This window comes from Gasterosteus aculeatus, chromosome 2 (genome assembly GCF_964276395.1).
Source record: "Gasterosteus aculeatus chromosome 2, fGasAcu3.hap1.1, whole genome shotgun sequence".
Lineage (NCBI taxonomy): Eukaryota > Metazoa > Chordata > Actinopteri > Perciformes > Gasterosteidae > Gasterosteus > Gasterosteus aculeatus.
The window spans coordinates 10,610,865-10,629,969 of NC_135689.1; the positions used below are offsets into that span (position 1 = coordinate 10,610,865).

Genomic DNA, 19,105 nt, shown 5'->3' on the forward strand with positions numbered 1-19,105 from the left:
TGTTTTTTGGTAGACTGGATGGCTGAATTGCATTTTAACAATGTATTTGTTTAACAAACAGGAGCCTCTGTAGTGTGGCAGAACCATACACAGCCACAAAGTCACCAGCTTGGTCACATACTGCTGTGGGACCAACAAGTCTTCCATGGGGTTGAGGTCAGGATTTCTTTCAGGCCTCTATATCCTCTGCACTCCAAAACTTCAGATAAAGACTCAGATAAACCTTTCTGTGTGGGCAAGCGTTGTCATCTTGGATTACAGAGATATGGGATTGCTACTGGCTGCAAAATATCACCTCAATATCTTTCTGCAGTCAGATTGCTGATGATTCAGTTTTTCAAAAAAAATGTCTTTTGTAACGCTGTAGTGGAAATGTTGGGGGTATTATCACAAGGTCCTTACATAGCTTGCAAATTATACATTAGTTCATTTTTAAAGAATTTGTACGTCAAATAAAAATCAAAAGGATGCAGTTTTACTTGACCGGGTCATTCATACTCTTCAAAGTATGAAACACACAAAATCACCACAATAACCAACTTGATACACAGTTTAAAAACAACCACACAAATGATGTCAGGTGGCTTTTTAATGTTTCCAAAAATAGTCTCTGAAACTGGGATTTGTTTTACAAAAGCATCCATATATCTAACAGGTATGGAATTCTTATGTAAACACAGACTGTCCGACTTGATGGTGGCACCAGAAGACTGAATGCGGAACCCCTGGCAGGAGGAATGCCATCCACGATGGAGAAATACGTACTTGCTATTTAAATGACTTTACTTGGTATTCAATTGTAAGTTTTAGAAATTGTTAGCCAAGTAACCTACAGTAGCTTCCTGGAAGTGTACTCAACGTACTGGCAGACTGACCTGACCCAGAGCGGTGTAAATGTGGCAACTAGTAATAGTAATAATGACCATTGACATGCTTTTAACTTCAGGGTTCAAGACATGTGTTGCACACTTCTGGCGAAGACAAGGTAAAATTTGTTTCCAAAGGCATGGCTTCAGATTTATTATCTCAATGCCACACAATTACGCTGACAGTATTGTGCAGTCATCACCCTTTGCCGCTCAGTCAAACTCATTTTATTTTCCACATCTTTCAGGGACGAAGGCTCAAGGTCAAACAAATGGTTTATAATTTCCTCTTTTGTAGCAGAATTGTTGTCCACTGAAGAAGAGGACGGTCTCAAGTTTATGAGATTTACTAGAAATGTACGTGTATTTTAGGTGGAGTGACAAAATTTAGGAGCAGCATCATCCCAAAATGACATCAGTTAGATTCAGAGGTATTCACAGCGGCTACGCCCGCATGCGCCTCGGACAGCTGGGACAGAAGGATTCATGGCGTCTGTTCTTTGGGTCGTCAGATGTCTGCCCGACAAATTTATTCTGCATCTTCAGTCTCCATTGCCTGTCCGGTTGCACTCTCAACAGTCTTTGAGGCCTTTAAAAACATAAATGATTGAAATTAGAGGAATTCTTTTTTTTTTTAACGACAATGTAAGTTCATTAAAACAGGTCCCAACAACTCACCTTCTTTTTCTTCTTCTTCTGGGTCTTACGACTGGCAGAGCTTTCAAGCAAAGCCTTTCAATGACAGAAAATGGACAAAAATTACTTTCACCAAAATGAAAGTCATCATCAAAATGGCTTTGGAACAACCTAAACAGAATGCTATAGTGACTAAAACGCTCTTTTCAAGTAGCGACTCCAATATCCCTTCCATCGAACACATTTTACCTTCAGCTCTGGGTCCTCCACCTCATGCTCAGACTTGTAGAGCTCTGGCTCAAACAGACTGTTTGTGATTCGCAGTGGTCCGTTGGGCATGAGCAGCACGGTGAACTTAAACTGGGCAACAACTTCACCTGGAGAAAGATGGTTAAAGTTGCATTAAACAGTTCCGCTGGATATGATGTGCAAATGTTTCAGCGAAAAACAAAGATCTGACCCTGTAATGTTATAAATCAACTGATTAACGTACACGGATTAAATTGTATTATTATTCAGACTTCCCTTTGAATGAACCATGGATTCAGTTTTCCACATATGCGTTTCTCTTTAAGAAGCTCTATATAGAACTGCACAGATTAATGTATTCACTAGATTTCCTCAGGACAAATACAAGAGGGGAGAATGTGAGTAGAAGAGAGATTAGAAATTGTGATACAGTGAATAATGACCATCATCTGTCAAGTATTTGGGCTTAGTTTTGTCCCTTTTCTGTATCAGTTAACCTAAATAAACAACGTGTTATTACAATAAATAAATCCAAACTACTGGAATGCCAATAATGCAGGAAATGAGTAAAGCGATGGCAGAAAGATGAGTCAGTTTTAAGTCAAACATATGACGTTTAAAACAAACCTACACTATGTGTCCTGGTCAATAAAGCAGTCAACTACATCCCCCCTTGTTCCACTCACCCTCTTTCTCCTGCAGCACGTTGAACGGCTGCAGCAGTTCGTGTTTAGCACACTCAACCACACCTAACCTGGCCTTGCCTTCGTCCTCAAACGCCCTGAGGACACAAACAGAAGTGACAAATGAGATGGTGAAACCTGGGAAATTATTTGATTCAAGATTTTTTTTTTTAAAGTAAAATATTTGATCTGAAGTTTAAAGATGCTACCTCAGAGTGAAAGGCATGGCATCAAAGCGCCTCTCCATCTCACTAAAGAATGTGCGAGATGTCTTCATCTTCAAGCCGTACACCTTGTTGGGGTCTCGTTTGTAAACGGTGGTCCTCTGACCGCCGTCCTTTGCCTACATTGACAAACCTTGTTAGAAATATGTGGAATACATTTTAAGCAGAACACAACACATTTTAACCAAAGTTCCTCTCACCTTGCCCTCTCCAGTGCTGATAAGCACATCCACTGCATACACTTCATGGACCTCGAACTCGGCCTTCTCATGGTCCTTTCTACAAATACAAAAGTGATGAGCTCTCCCACAGGTCAAAACGCTCATCGGGTCAGTGACAGGAAGCACTTGATGACTCAACTCACTTTTGCTGGTCCGTCGGGTTTTGGATGATAGTTTTCTCCCCATCGATCACATGTTGTTTGAGCTGATGGGAGAGCATGCCTGCACACACGGGAGGGATAAACAGAGTCAGTGCATGTTAGAAATATGAAACATTGTGACCCTCAATCTTGCAGGTGCCGATTGATCACAAACACCCACCTTCAATAGGGGAGCACTTGAACGACTTTGCAATCTTGTTCCAGGCTTCTGTGACCTGTTTATTCTGATGCGAGAGATAGTTGTGTTTATTAGACGAGTTGTGAGGCCGGAGAGGACGTTGCTCACTTCAGTGGTCACGGTGGGAAACTTTTACCTGATTTCCTGGCTTAACGAGACGCAGAGCCGCCTCAGCACAGAGGTGAGCTGCTTTGATTACGTCAGCCTTCCGTCCAGTCAGTGGGTTGTCCTGAAGAGAAACCGCGGGACAGATGAAGCGTTACAAATCCTGAACTACCAAAATATTCGTAGCTGTGGTATGACTGCCGATAATCAAGTCAATTATTATACACGTCACGAGTCTTGCGAATAAACCCACGAGAGCTACGGCGCAGGTTTAATTCAACCGTGATGACATACCGTGGTCACTCCAACAACGGAGCTGTGAGCCACGTTTGAGATGAAGCCATCAACGTGCACGCCCAGATCACTGTGAACAAATAGAACAGGAAAACGTGAACTAAAGACAGAGTAAATAACAGCAAATAAAATAGCAACTAATTGGATCTATACGTCTACTATGATTGTACACAAGATACATGTACGCATTCAGTAGCTTACATTTTTACAAGGTCTCCATCCTTCAGCGTGATGTCGGGATCACTCTTCAGAGGGGAGTGATGGCATACACAGTTGTTAACGGACACACAAGTAGGAAAAGCAATACCTGTGAAAGAAAGATGCAATAAAAGGGTCAGAGGCGGCAATGATGACAATAATAAATAACAAAATGCAACACAAGACGTACCTTTCTTCATTTCTTTTTCCTTCTTGAAGATTTTCCCGGTTTCGGCAATGATGAAGGCATCTCCCTTTTCACACAGGCTGAGCACGGAGACTCCAGCCATAGCTGCTCCAACCACGGTCTTCAGAGCCTCTGCAAGACAGGAAATGGAATGAGCCACGCGGTCCTTGAAAGGACGCGTCAATGACAGCGTTCATAGTGCTGGTCTGCGACTAACAATTGTTTTCCCTTTCAAGGCCTGTGTTGATTATTAACTAGGTCGGTCAATTTATCGTTATTTAAATAAAATGTCAAAAGATAGTGGAAACCGTACTTTTGCCGCCGTAAGGAAAAGTTAAGGGCGAGAGTATTGAGGGCGCATTAGTGTGAACAACTTGTTTATTTGTGACGGCGCTGATGCTACATGAAGTATAAGATAAACATTTGACATGTTCCCTGACAGCTGTGTCAGCTGGAAAGAAGCTTGTGGAGTACATTATCAGATATCGGTGCATTTCAGATCGACTGTAGTAGAACATGGAGTTTGACGGTGGGAATGCATGTTAAAAATGTTAAAAAACTTTGTGTGGCAGGAAAGTCAACAGTACAACTAACACAGAGGCAGATGAAATGCGGCTGTACATAAAGACTATTGTTGAACTGACTCAACAGCTGTGAGTGTAACCTGAGTGGGAAGGTGTGCACTCTTGAATAAGCGTTTGTCCTTCGACTAATTGCGTTAAAATGATGAACTTTTTGTTTGGAATGAAGCTCGCTTTTAAATTGGTTAGATTTGCATAAAAAATAACGCACCAATGATGTGGCCTTGAAAATAATGTAACGTTATTGAATACAGTAACCGCGTATTCAAGTTTACGATTTCATGTTTGCCACTTAAACAGTGAGTGAATGTCCCAGTCTTTAAAGTGAAATATATAAATTAAGTTTTATATCGTTACTGGGTTTTTAACTCGTTTTATTGGGTGACTCCAGTAAATTCAACGTAAATGTACTTTAAGATAACATTTAAATTCACCAGACCTTCAGTATGTTACATAACAATTGAAGTGGTCTCGATGTGATGAACTGTTAGTTGTATTTATTGAAATATGAACTATTCTACTACGTAGGCCTCTTCGGAACAACTCCGTATCGCCATGCAGCTTCGTACTTGTCATTGTTATCCGTTACGTTAGCAGTTGCAGCTAGCTAATGCTAGCTAGTGAGGTAGCTAGCCCTGCCACTGCTCAGCTAGCTAGCTCGCCGGAGCAATGTGACAGCAACGTGTCGCCAGACGAATGGGAGCGATTACTTTATAGAAAATCTCCGCCTAAATACATAGCGAGCGTTACGTTAACAGAGTGCCGCTCTCTGACGTGATCTACCGTAAACGTTGCTGCGGCACATGGCACAGCTGCCGCTGCCGCTGCCTGGGTATGACTAGCTAGCTGACAGCGTTAGCTAACCCCAGACGGATCCTGACGCTTACGGGTCGTTGAGTAAAACGCTACGCGCACGCTGCATTTCACTTACGATTTGCAATCTCGGCCCCCATCTTGTACTTGGTGACGACCAAGTCGTCGGCGATGGTGAGCTCCGGTGTTTCGTCATCTCCAGACATGTTGGCAGTGTGTCTGCGAACTCAAGAGTAACTTTTTCCCCAGCGTGTGTCAGTCAATCAGAGGATGGACCACGCTGCTCTCTGCAACGGCCCGCCCGACGTCAGTGAGCAGGCTAGTACTATCTCCAAATCCCGCCTGCCGCCAAAGAGTCGCTGCGCCATCAAGATGGTTCCCGGCCTAGTCTTGGTGAATCGCACATTACATCCGAAGAAGGCAGGGTTGATATTTTTAATCATATACAACTTAGGCTATATATATATATATATATATATATATATATATATATATATATATATATATGGAGGAACAATTTATATGTAGGCCTGCTTAGACAAACATAATTGTAAGTTAAAAAAGGAAGATATTAAGTGTGTGTGTGTCATAAATGCTGACAAATGACAATATGGGAACGATTTGAAAGTGATAGAGAAACAAACAACCTATTCATAGAGTTCCCATTACCGTTCTTTGATTATTCATGTCAGGACATTTATAAAGGCCTTTTCAAATCTTTTAATTAAAACAGTACGTTTTGGTAAAGGTATTAGCCCATGCCGAAACTGAAAAGGAAACTTAAAATGAATCTGTCACTTCTCTGGTAGTCTTTGATCGGCCTCTGTCCAAATCACGCGAGTGCGACGCCGATTCATCTTTTCTTACGGTTTGTATGGTTTCTATGCCTCCATCTCATTTCCGGCTATTCATACCATACAGTCCATGGTTCTCTTTTACCAATAGGTGATGTGGAAATAAAATATACAATATATATACAACCCTGATACAAAAACAATCAATGACACAGGTGATTTGATATTTGAAAAATATTGGAATTTTATTCATTCGTATCATCATTTTACATAAAAATTGTACAAAAATACCGTTCTACTTCAATGGAACATGATCCCCTCATTTTGCTATTTCTTTTATCTTTCAAAGTTTGTTGGTGCAGCTCAAAGAAGAAAAGCTGGAAAACTTTACAAAATGACAGGTACAAACATAACTGTTGCTGTCTCTCCGTCCCAATCCACATTATTAGGTGCTAACAGCATCTGGCTTGAGGAACAGTCTGCTGTGCCAGTAGTCTGGGTTGTCAAATGATGTGTTGCTGCCAGGCTCCCCCACGCCAGCGAACACCTTGATGTATCCCCCAATGCCCTCACACCTGTCACTACCCATCTCCTCAGAAACAGCTTCCCCCTTCAGTGGGAGGTTCTGGTAGTCCGCCTGCTCCCACCCACTGGGAACCACTCCAAATCTGGTCATATCCTCATACTCCTCCACCATTTCACCCTCTGCTGTGAGCACATCTGGCCCAGGCATGACCGCACCGCTCACATTGCCCTGAAGTGCAGGTAGTTTGTTTGTCTTGTGGTATTTCTCCCCTTCCTCCTCAAGCTCTTTCTTCAACAAAACCACTATTTGGTCCGCCGTCTTTGCTGCACTCTTTGAAGATGTTTGCCGCCCACACCTCTCCAGGGCCGGAGACTCTCCCTCCGTAGAGTTTGATCGTCTGATATCCATGTATTCATACCTGCCTATCCCTTGAGCTGCCCCTTCTTGGTCATCCGAAGCTCTCATCCCACAAACAGAGAATACAGCGAGCGGATGTTTCTCTGTGGAGTTCCTTTGCTCTGCAACACCTCCTTCCCAATCCTCATCTTCTTGCTCAATCCTTTGAGCTGAGATTTGTGTCGGAGGTTCCACATCCGTAGTTTCCTCTCCGGGTAAAGAAGCCAGCGTTGGTGAAGGTAATGGCGAGATTTCGAAGCCAACTGCCACTGAGGCGGCATCTGCCTGTGATAAGACGCTACTTGTCGAGCAAAGGGGAGCACCAGACTCTTTGCTCATGATTTCATACTCCTGGGAGGGGTATATAACCACAATAGACAGATTATTCTTGAGTCTTGAGTTTCTTTGTCCGGAATGAGAGATGCTGCAGACTGTGTGCCAAGAAGGAATTTATAGGAGAAAGGAGATCACATGGTTATATATTGTTAACTAAATCATTTACTCAACGGTCAGTGTAAATTATGCGATAAATCTGCATGTGGCCATCGGAGTGCTGGTTGTTTACCTCTCTGTGGAGTAAGATTTGGCCCAGCCAGGACGTAGCCATAGTGGTCCACCTCCTCTTCTTCCTCGGCAGCCCACACTTTATACGAGGATGGACTTGATGCTGATGAGAGCTTCCTGTGCCGGCCAATGGACACACAAGTTTCCCTCTCGGAGCCAAACCTGGCCCTGTGAAGACTCCCGGTCCGTGAACCCTCCTCATGCCGCTCCGCCTCTCTGCCACTGCGCCTGAACTCCGACTTCTCGGGCAGCGTGCGCACCGAGCTCAGTCGAGACCTCTGAAGCCACAGCTGACACAGATAAAGAGAGACTCGAGTTGATACAGCAGCTCATAGAGATTAATTATATATTTCTGTTACACCTTTTCATGTGTCCCACTGGGTTGTGATGACGCACTGATGGGCCTCCATACTTCATTATAATACAGCTAAGGGAAAGGTTTGTTAATACTGGAAATTAAAGAGAAGCTGTTCAGACTTTCCGCCAATAATATACAATATCACCCGTGCAATTGTAGGAATGCGTTGGTGTGCATGCGATTGTGTGTCTGTATCACCTGGCGGATGCTGTCCACGGGGCTGGGGTTCATTGGCAGATATCCAATAGGTCCAATCTGAGAGGTACCACTCTACAAATCAGGGATGATGAAGTGTTATGTTTGCCTTGCCTCTGATCGAGCCACAACGGTCCAACAAGAGTCTATATTTCATTACCCTGTACGAATTAATCCGCGACCGAGACAGACTCCAAGATGGGGAGTGTTGGAGAGGAGGAGTTGTCAAACCATCCTCCAGGCCTTCCTCGTGTTGGTCTTCCAAATCCGCTTGCAGAAGCCCTCGCTCTGATTCCCTCCGATGGAGCTCCACTGAGGCAGCTTCTCCTCCTTCCAACTACAACAATACAAAGAAGCATTCAGGGTTTGACGCCAAAGTCAACAGCCAGTGGGCTCTAGTCTAAATGAAGATAACAGCCTCACCTTGATGACAAGATATCTGGGCGGGTCTCTTGCCATGCGAGTAAAGTCGCTGGCCAGCTCCTTGAAGGTCGGCCTTATATTTTCATCGATCATCCAGCCTGGAGAGAAGAAGTGAAAAATGCCGGCTACAATCTCTGTGTTTGCGCTAACAGGTTGCCACGTTTCATCGTACTCACACTTAACCATGACCATGTAGACGTCTATGGTACAGATGTGGGGCTGTGACAGGCGTTCGCCCTTCTCCAGCAGACTCGGCACCTCCTGAGGCTGCACGGATGCATAAGGCTCCGCCCCGAATGACATCATCTCCCACACTGTCACCCCTGTCCGGAAAGAGAGACGGCAGTTCTTAATTATTTAATGCCAGCTTTCTAGAGGAAGGTAAATGTCATTAGTGCTGCTGTATATTACCATAACTCCAAACGTCACTTTGATGAGTGTATCTTCGAAACAAGATGCTCTCCAGGGCCATCCATTTTAACGGAGTCTGGATCGAGTGCCAAATCACATAAGTGACATACAGACATCTTTTTTCATAACTTGAGGTAATGACGGAAAACTCCTCTCAACTGTGACGTATTAAATGAGCGAAAAGAACCTTGGTGTCAGTGTAGATGTATTTCTTGTCGTCGGGATAGAGGAGGTCTGCTACACCGTAGTCAGAAATCTGGACCTGGTAGTCGTTCTTAAGCAGGATGTTGCGAGCGGCCAGGTTCCTGTGGACCATGCGGTGCTCCTCCAGGTAGTACATACCCTGAGACAGAAGACATGCATACTCTACATACCCTATATGACACATGTATGTATTCAAAACACTCAAAATAAATCTGTAGCTCACACCGCACTTACTTTAGCAATCTGCACACACCAGTTGAGCAGGCGCTGGGGGTCCATGCTGTTCTTGTGATGCCTGATGTGCTCCAGTAGAGAGCCCTGAGAACTGAGCTGGGTCACCAGTTGCAGACTGAGACCTGGACAGATGCCCAGCAGCCGAACAATGTAGGGATGGTCCAAGCTGCCCATGGACAGCATATGCTACACGGAGGCAGAAAAGCACTGTTTACTTTTCTGACTGTGTATGTGACATTTTTGTATGACACGGTATACATATGTGACTTTAATCGCTAATGCTTTAATGCAGTAACTTCTTTCAGGAGTGTAGAAGCTCTGATTCTCACATCAGTGATCTCGGTGAAGGTCTGTCGGCCCGAGCTATCTTGAATGGTTTTAATGGACACAGGGATCTTCACGGTCTCTCCCTCCGGAGTCCAAACACCCTTGAAAACAATTAAATGCACAGCAGCATCTGCATCAGTTCACACAAATCTGTTAAAATTGTTTATGACTCTGCTAAAGTTATAATGCCACATTACTCAATTGATTATTACAAGCCAAAGCCAACGGTTAATAAATAATAAATAAATACCTTGTGCACTGTACCAAAAACCCCAAAGCCAAGAGATTTTATTTTCTTCAGGTCTGCAGGCCTGAGGATGCGGGCATGAACCTTGGTGCCTTTCTCTCCGGGACCAAGTGGCTCAAAGCTCTGTCAAATAAGTCACATATGATTTTTTTCCCCTTTCTATCAACAACGCGTGTCACAGTCAAAGCAAGTGCTCATCTGGTGGTCTCTAAAGTCTCACCTCTCCGCTCTCCAGGTACCTCCTCATGGCTCTCTTGCGGCGGATAGCCAATCCTCTGTGGTAAAGCACGCCCAGGAAGAACAACACCAGGCATAACACCAAGCCAGCCGGAAAACCCAAGGCTATGCCTGTGATCTGACCACTGCAGAGGGAAGCAGAGAGAGACGTGAATGTGGAGATTCTAGCTGAAGGCGTGAGATTTTATAATATTCTATTTAGTAATAGAAAGAAGCATTGGACTGCAGAGATTAAGTTCATCACTCTCGCTCTTTTGGGAAAATGGAAGACGGGACACGAACAAGCTTAATATGATCTGAATTATGTTTCCATCTGTAGCTCCAATTTAGGAATCTTTATGGATGTTTGAATAAATTTATTGACCCAACAGAAAATGCGAGGTTTTGTAAAAAAGAATTGATCAAATTGCAACTCTAGCCCAGCATGTCAGTATTGATCCGTTGATCGATCAGACACATTGCAATCTAGTGTTTTATAGTCACCAGTAGGGGGAGACACTCACCTGCTTACTGCCAGTCTAGTTGCCTCCAAACAATCATTTAGTCCTGGGCCTGAACATCTGTAAGGGATAAACACATCATTGATCTGATAATTGTTACACAACATGAGATGAACACAAACATGTACACAAACATTATTTGGGTCCAGTCTCACCCTTGGGTGCAGTTATGGTGACATGGTTCACAGTGACCTTGCCTGTTGGGGTATTTGAAAATCAGTCCTGTCTGTCCATCGTTTACCCCAGTGGGACAAGAGGACATACAGAAGGGACCATCTTGAAGGTTGGCGCATGCCAGACACTTGTCTGCACCCTAACACAGAAATGTACGGAGGAAGACACAGATGGGAGGAGCTGAGACACAGATCGTGACTATATGTGTAACACTGTGGGGAGGCATTGAAACCCGCAATTAAACAAGACACTGAATATTTTAAATATAATGGAATGGAAGTGGCAGAGAGTCAACACAAAATGTTTTTTGTTAGGGAGACACGTCCATTCCCGAGGGGAATTATTCTCTTCTAATGTAGTAACCTATATGACTTTTTTTAAAATTGGATAATTAACAACAAGAAATCACAATCAAAATCAGAATCAGAAGGCATTTATTGCCACATATGTTACAGATAGAGGAATTTGTAAGTAAATTGAGATAAAAGTATAGGTACTATCAAAGTAAGGGATTACCAGTGCAGTACAGCTGGACGTCCCAGTCTGATGCTTGCACTCTGGATGACAGGCAACGCACTCGCCATCAGGTCCTGCAAATTCCCTGGGAGCTCTTGAGAGGCATAATTCATGTCATTTTATGGTCAGATCAAATCAATCCATTCATCGCACAAACAACACCAGTGGGAATATCGACACACATGTGTTTACTGACCCAGTGTAGAAATGACAGCTTCCAACACATGTGCCCTCTCGGCTGTAGTTCCTGCAGGAGAGACACTGGTCGGGTCCCGGGCCCCAGCATCCTGAGTCCGAACACAGCGGGTCACACACATGGCCCTGTGCAACTGCACACGCCACAACATGAGAAAAAGATAAGCAAACTGATGAAGATGATGTATGTGGGCTTCATTTTTCTGATTAGCGGTATGGGATTGGTAAGAGTGTACAGAATAGTATGTTCGGCGTCATTTTGATCAGAGGATCAGAGGATTTGGGGCATTTCTGTGTCGTCTCACCGCACTCGGCCAGCGGCCTGTTGTTGTTGAAGTTGTTGACTCGAACTCTGCGGCCTCTGAACAGCTGCAGCCAGTTCACCGTGTGGTGGTAACAGAGGTTGGCATTCTGACTGATGTACACACTGCCATCACTGATCTCCCGGAGAGAGCGCAAGCCCAGTGAGGTAAGAGTGTGGATGCGCATCACCATCAGAGAAAATCGCCTTTTGGTGGGAAGATTGGGGGACAGAAAAACAAAACCCATTGTGTTAGCTGGCATTTACCTATATGCATATGTATATATATATATATATATATATATATATATATATATATATATATATATATATATATATATATATATACTGGCTTATATCAGAGGGTGTCAGTTGTACAACACACTTAACATGTGATGCAAATAAATATGAGTTTCGGCGAGAACAATCCCGATGCAGTTTAAAGTCAGTAACACTACATCAGAGTTCATACCGTTTGAATATCTGCACTTTCTATACAAATGTTTACTGATTTAAATGAGTTTCCTCAGAGCACCAACATTAACACATTAACAAACACCAGTGTGTGTAAACAGGCCTTACTTGTCAGGAGACCTCCCTTGAATGGTTGTGAGACTCGAAAAAACTGACAGATCATTCAGTTCTTCGGGCCACGACTGGATGTTTAGGATATCTGACAGTTGAACACAGTCATAACAATGAATATAAGGACTGCAAAGGTATTTAGATTGTTGTGGGCCATTAATAGCATGATCATAGTTCATATTATTAGATGGACAATTTAATGGTAGATGTTGTAAAGAGCAACACACTGCTGCACTCGTTCTTTAAAAAACTGAATTCTGCCATGATATGTACAACTACAACGCATTACAATGCATTACTACCACCAACAACGTTTATACACACCTGTTATTTCTCTGACGGTGTGAAAAACCTCCAGCTTTTTGGCATCCAACGCCGGGATGTTCTTAAAGTCATCTCTAGGAGCAATAAAACATTTACTATGAACAAGCGGCCTGTAAATCGCTGCAGACGGCGATCCTTCAGGCAGGCAGGACATTTACCCGAGAATCCCTGTGACCAGGAAGTGAAGGCTGCCCTGGATCTTGGTGCAGTTGATGAAGCTGTCTATGTTGCTGGAGTCCACCGTTTGTCGATGCTCGGCGCCGGTGCCTTCACACACTAGAGGAGAGGCCAAGTGGCATCTTAGGCTAACTCAATGTTAGAGGTGGGAGAAGAAATGATAATATTAACCGACCTTTTGGGCAGAGTCCGCTGCAGAACTCACACTGCTTCTGGCCGTCTCTCTCCACCTCCATCTTGTCTGGTGGACAAGCGCTCACACAGGAGCTACCGTCCACCACGAAATGGGCTTTAAAAAGCAAGACGAAAAAGAAACAACAACACTGTGACACAGGTTTGCAAAATCAGTTAAAGTATTTTCCGCATTGCACAAAAAGTAACAGTACAAGATGTTGAGGACACAAAGAAACACAGGCCACTCACTGGGACACTGGGAGACACAGATTGATCCGTACTGATATTTGGCATTAGGGTTGGTCTCCATTTGAAATGTCTGCTTGTTATAGATCAAAGTCTGTGGACACTGAGGCACGCAGGCTTCAGAGTCGTTGAAATGACGACATGCCTACACACACACACACACACACACACACACACACACGGCATATTTTGCAGGTTTTAACTCACATTGCATACATCCAATGGATTAAACATGAATTCCTATTGCCTTCCATAACATGAGCATGTTAGCAATGTAGAAGTATGTATGCTTAAAATGACTTCTTAGCTCAAGGCACAGCTGTGAGAGAAGCCTCACAGCTGGCTAGCTAAATGATTGTACTTACAAGTACACTGACAGAAAATCAAACCCGGGATACACACACGCTAATGTTTCAACAAGAAGAGCAATTTGTTTCTTTTCCAGAACTGCCTCAAATATTGGACCATCAATAAAAGATAATGGTTTGGATGAGCAGGTTTCACATCCCAGCAGTATGCGTAGAGTGCTTAAAACCATTGATGTCTGTTAATATAACCGGTTACATTGAGCTATTATAAGTATTATTTTCAAATAAAGGAGGCAAAACCATTTGAAAATATATTTTGTCTTTCTTAGTGAAGAAACCTCCCCCCCCACACAGTATAATGTCTGCAAAGACTGCTTTTGTCCTAATTACTTTTAAAGACGGAGTACTCACAAAACAATCCACGTCCAGAGGGCCTTTACATCCCGCTGCACATTCTATGTGGCAGCAGTCCCTGGGGCTCGTCCCAAAACAGCGACCATTACACTGCGGAGCGCACACCGTCTTAGTCACTGAGACACACAGGGGAGACGGGGTGAACAGAGGTCACCGATGTGCACATGTGTGTGTGTTTCTATCTATGAGGAGACACAGTCAGTCAGGAGAAAGGAGGAGGGAGTTGAACGGAACCACTGGGCACTCACAGATCTGACATTGGTCCACGTTTGGGCCCCAGCAGTAATCTCCACAGGATTTATGGCAAGGCCCTGACAGAAGGACACAGGGGCAGTTCTAATAAAAGGGTATGGAGAGATAACTTGGGGATATGTGAAATAGGACCAACCCATCACCGACCTTTCTCTCCATTGTGCTGGATGTCAATGAGAGCACCATTGTCCCTGATGATGTCTCGCCAGAAGACCCAGGGGCCATAATTAAGGTACTTGTTGTTGATAATCTGTACTCCTCCCTCGAGAATCTCTGTGAAGAAGATGTTTAGGAATTCCTATCACATATTTGGAAGGCACAGACACATACAGGATGGTTTTTGACCATCCAAAGCAGCAGTTTATTTCGGTTTTAGCCTCAAATCTGAAAAGCACATTTCACATATAGGAAGTCCTCTGTCCAGGCTTGTGTTTTCTCGGTCAACCCTCGTTACCTGTCAGGTTTGCGAGGCCCAGCTGGCGCAGGCCGTTGGAGCCATCCTTGGGGTAGTTGAAGAAGACAGAGAGAGCGAAGCGTCTCTCGTAAAGGCTGTTTCCTCTGATGACCCGTAGTTGCCCCAAAGGAATCTCCTGAAAGTGGTTCATGGCAATGAGGACATAGCCGGTCACCTCACGGATCGCCTAGAGGAGGAGAGGAGGGGCACACTTCTACACCTTGTACAACATCAATTGACAGACAAGCCAGGGGGAAAAGGGGGTGATCTTTTACCTTGAGGAAGGAGAAGTCGCGGCAACTCTCGATCTGAGTGATCTCCAGGTTTCCCATGATGATCTCACAGCCATCGTACCGGTCCTTGATCAGGTTGTACTGAATCTCCTGAGAACCCGTGGAGCTCAGTCCATTCTGCGTCCCGGGACACACCACTGACAAAACGTGCGCAGAAATGGGGAGAAATATAACTACTGTAACTGGTGAGAAGAACCTTGGGTCAATGCATCACTTCACTCACTTGCTATTTATATTTTAGACCATCTCAATTGTTGTGTATGTTTAGCTAATTTACTACACTTCACTCAGGGAGTTTTTCTCTGTCTGGTTTCTGTTCATTTCTCTAACACTTGAAGATAAATAATCATGATAAAAAATGAAGATTCTTAAAACTTTTTTTGAATTGACTTTGAAAAGTCAGTATCATGGTTTGTCAGTTATCATTGCAACACAATGCGTTGCATTACAGTTCAACAACTATGTGATCTAGTAGTCTGTGGTGATTTACACAATTCAACAATACGTTGATCTATTTTGATACCACATACCAATGATAAGCATAGTCAAAGCACCTAGAATACACAAACACGCAATACCGTTGTGTGAAAGTGAACAAAGTGTGACTATTTTAGTGCGAAGGTTATGTCGTGCATTGTTTATGGCCTTGGTCTACTTGATACTGCGTCTGATGATGTTCTGGCTGGAGAGTTTGATGTGAAGCACAGCGACACGGTCAGGCTGTAACCCTGGTACACGGAGCAGGCCGGGGCTGGTCGAGGGGAGGTTGAGGGAGAGGGGCTTTTCTCAGACAACGTTCCTCATTGTGACAAAGCTATAAATGTGGACAGTGTATCCCAGTGACTGAAGAGTGATGCAGTGACAGACAGTGCTTCTGTGTGTGTGTGTGTGTGTGTGTGTGTGTGTGTGCGTGTGCATATGTATGTGTCTGGGGGTCTGCGTTGCTGAGATCATACCAACAGACAATGGAGCTTGTGTGATTGGGACTTTCTGGCAGAGGGAAGGGAAATATCATGAACGCAAGGAGAATTGCACACTATCTCCTATAATGATCAACAAAAACTGTGGAGCGGGGCCTTCATGTGCAAAGACAAAACACCTGCAGCTGTCAGAGCAACGCACACTTCCTGTCTATGTTGGGGACATGTAGAGGTGTAAACCGGGATCTCGCAGCTATACAAACATTATGTTGTTGTGTGGGCTTTCGATGGAGAACTTCATGTTGACGTATGACTGCAGTGTAGCACATATCTTTGTGCTCTTTATCGTGCTACAATGGGTCTCTTGAGAACACTCATCTTGGAGAGTTGCATGATAATTCTGACTGTCAGCAATTAAAACTCATGCATGCAAAAAAACGGCTAAAGGATCTTTTGAGAAGCAAATGTGTTTTCAGCTAAACAAAGCCATCACTTTCTGATTTGACTGCATGTATTAACATGAACATGACTAATTGTTCTCAGTAGCTTTTTGCAACTGGGATCATTGCCATGCAAGCTGTTTTGTCTCCACGCTGGACTTTAGTGTTGCTGCCAGCCATCACTAGCAGAAAATAAAGTTACAATGTATTACTGCATTAAGAGCTTTAATCAGAGTCCAGCAACAACAGTAAAAAAGCTCTCAAGGAAGAGAACATCTATTGCCTGATTTAAAACAAAAAGAAAACACGTGAGGGTTAATACTTCAAATGTAGCCCCTTAAACTCACACATGTCTACATGTCCTCCATGGTAATGACTGTATTCTATTATACCATATTCTTATTACATCCTGTTCTATTCCACCAAAATATAGTTGCATACCATGTTAGCTACTACGATAACAGGCAAATTTAAGCCGGAACTTTTCATATAGTAATAAGAACAATATATTGGTCAAATAATGTCAATTAAAACAAGCAATAAGTTTCATGTACACAATAAAATCTCCTTACCTTCATGGGTTTGGCATGATGCTATTTGTAGGCACCGTGATAATGTCAAACTCAGTAATATGACTCCCCACTTGATCATGTTGATTTCAAATCTCTCTAGTGCGATATGATCATACCACACAGGCTTGGGTAGTCCTAGGAGGAGCCAATGTTTGTGTGGATGAAAATAAAAAATAGTCAAAGCGAAGGAGAAATGCTGCTCCTTCCATCAGACTCCGTACCAAACATAATGAGAAAAGGGAAATCGCGCCAATTGCAAGACTAACAACAACAAGGAACAAGCGGCAGTTAATTTGGACCCGGGCTTCCCCTCCCAGAGAGACACATGTGATTGGACAGGAGCCCGACGTGTTCACCAATCACAAGTTGATCCGTCATTTCTTTCTTCTAAGAGCTGCTGCCCATCCAAACGGGTCAAATCCTATTATCATTTTATTAAAAAACACCGTAAGCCCATACTATTGACATTGACTGCCAAGTTAACTATGTTTGCAAATTGATTCCAAACAAGCAACTTCGAATATGACAAACAAATGTTTGTGATCTAGCCTTTCGCATGTGCGCCAGCGTTAACGCCCTGCGCCCTATGTGTCCATTTCTGTGCAGTTATTTTGGTTTCATGTTGTCAGCTGCTGCATGAGGAACCAGTACTGTGGCTCCCGGCCAGCAGCCCAGTGCTGAGTGACCACACTGTCCTCCCTGTAAAGAGCAGTATTGTCCCCAAAAGCCCTAAACTGGTTAATCACCTCTTTGATGCGTGTGGAGCGGCCTGTCACAATGGGGCACATTGTCGGATGGTCAAGTGACTTCTGAACCCCAAACAAGAACAAGCTTAATTTGAGAAAATGGTTTCAGAGCAGGCGAGATTCCTGAAGATAAAACTGTGAGTGAAGAGGGAAGGCCTCGCTAATGGCTAACATCCGTAACTGACGTGTCCCGTTTAACCTCAGTTTGTGTGAGTCAGAGAGGAATAGTTGCAGTTTAATAGCAAGAATCCCTGCGTGGGAATTAAGTGAGACTACTCAATCATGTAGCATATAGTTCACTTTAATCACCCTTGTATCCATCCGTAGTCAAACCGCTTATCCTGCACAAAGGGTCGCAGGGGGGCTGGAGTCCATCCCAGCCAACTTTGGGCGATAGACAGGGCACACCCTTGTATCACCTTGTGCTATTAAAATGTAATGTGTAACTTGTCCTCCCTGTCCAGCAGGAGGAGACACAGTCTAAACCTTGGTGCTTGGAGAACACAGCTTCTGCAGGGTTTGTGAAAGATGAACTCTGGGCCAGTGTTTGCTCCTACATGGTTGTTTCATATGATTATTCTTTGAGTCAACATTTTGTTTTTTGTTTGTTTTTGCAAATTCTTCTGCAAAAATGATCCGTTGAGGACTTGTCCACTTGCCTGTTGACAGAGTAACAATACTCAGTAAGTTTAAATACATTTGAGTCAGTTACACAATGAACAATTGGTGTAAATTGGTGCAACAACATCTGTGTTGCTTTGTAAAAGAGTATATAGGCCAAAATGTCACTGTGACATTTAAACAATTAAATGTGTGGTATTCTCACATTCCCAGCTGGGTGTCTCTGCCGTCAGGTCAAGGAAAGTGTCTCCAATAAAGGCCTAATGGTTTCTGCCGAGTCGGGCGGTTTTACATCGCCAACATGGCGTCAGCCTTGGTGGCCCTGTCCCTTCCAAGGCGAGCAGTGGGGGTGACTCCGGTGGCCTTTTGCAGTTGCCACTCTCTTCAGGAATTGATGAATTGATTGTGGAGCCGCTGCCAGTGTGTCTGTGCCCTGGGCGAAGGCGTCCCGGTTACGGGTGGGAATCCCAGCTATGGCATCCGCCCTGGGGCTACTATTGTGGCAGACCCGCGGGGGGCCGTGGGGGCTGGTGGCCCCGGGAGCAGCTCCGAACCCACATACTGCTGTCACACCCCTGGAG

The 19,105-nt window shown here is 44.0% G+C and overlaps 2 protein-coding genes across 2 annotated transcripts; both read right to left on the reverse strand.

The window, feature by feature from the left end:
- Window positions 1–571: 571 nt before the first annotated feature.
- On the reverse strand, window positions 572–5,824 carry pa2g4b (proliferation-associated 2G4, b). Its single transcript, XM_040192949.2, has 13 exons — window positions 5,515–5,824; window positions 4,006–4,134; window positions 3,819–3,924; window positions 3,618–3,687; window positions 3,355–3,447; window positions 3,201–3,264; window positions 3,023–3,101; window positions 2,859–2,937; window positions 2,644–2,777; window positions 2,438–2,532; window positions 1,752–1,879; window positions 1,545–1,598; window positions 572–1,455 (listed from the first exon to the last, which is right to left on the reverse strand). Exons 1-13 carry the CDS (start codon window positions 5,600–5,602, stop codon window positions 1,396–1,398), a joined length of 1,179 nt encoding a protein of 392 aa, XP_040048883.1. The 5' UTR covers window positions 5,603–5,824; the 3' UTR covers window positions 572–1,395.
- A 585-nt stretch (window positions 5,825–6,409) lies between these two features.
- On the reverse strand, window positions 6,410–17,421 carry erbb3b (erb-b2 receptor tyrosine kinase 3b). The gene is made up of 28 exons (XM_040192889.2): window positions 17,158–17,421; window positions 15,208–15,362; window positions 14,933–15,119; window positions 14,626–14,751; window positions 14,475–14,537; window positions 14,224–14,342; window positions 13,508–13,649; window positions 13,260–13,373; window positions 13,066–13,183; window positions 12,908–12,981; window positions 12,581–12,671; window positions 12,003–12,205; window positions 11,699–11,831; window positions 11,503–11,596; window positions 10,968–11,125; window positions 10,816–10,872; window positions 10,296–10,437; window positions 10,079–10,198; window positions 9,831–9,929; window positions 9,502–9,687; window positions 9,251–9,406; window positions 9,064–9,139; window positions 8,829–8,975; window positions 8,653–8,750; window positions 8,390–8,566; window positions 8,233–8,304; window positions 7,678–7,966; window positions 6,410–7,543 (listed from the first exon to the last, which is right to left on the reverse strand). The coding sequence occupies exons 1-28, from the start codon at window positions 17,234–17,236 to the stop codon at window positions 6,636–6,638; spliced, it is 4,383 nt and encodes a 1,460-aa protein (XP_040048823.2). The 5' UTR covers window positions 17,237–17,421; the 3' UTR covers window positions 6,410–6,635.
- Between the last annotated feature and the right edge of the window lie 1,684 nt (window positions 17,422–19,105).

What these genes read in the sequence shown, in the direction of transcription:
- erbb3b (XM_040192889.2), bottom strand. Translation starts at nt 17,236, where the DNA reads ATGATCAAGTGGGGAGTCATATTACTGAGTTTGACATTATCACGGTGC. An exon ending in CCAGATATCTTGTCATCAAG is followed by an intron (nt 8,567 to 8,652) that starts GTGAGGCTGTTA and finishes GTATTGTTGTAG; the next exon opens with TTGGAAGGAGGAGAAGCTGC. An exon ending in CCGTGGACAGCATCCGCCAG is followed by an intron (nt 7,967 to 8,232) that starts GTGATACAGACA and finishes TATCTGTGTCAG; the next exon opens with CTGTGGCTTCAGAGGTCTCG.
- pa2g4b (XM_040192949.2), bottom strand. Translation starts at nt 5,602, where the DNA reads ATGTCTGGAGATGACGAAACACCGGAGCTCACCATCGCCGACGACTTG. An exon ending in GGAAAAAGAAATGAAGAAAG is followed by an intron (nt 3,925 to 4,005) that starts GTACGTCTTGTG and finishes TTTCTTTCACAG; the next exon opens with GTATTGCTTTTCCTACTTGT. An exon ending in AACCCGACGGACCAGCAAAA is followed by an intron (nt 2,938 to 3,022) that starts GTGAGTTGAGTC and finishes TTGTATTTGTAG; the next exon opens with AAAGGACCATGAGAAGGCCG.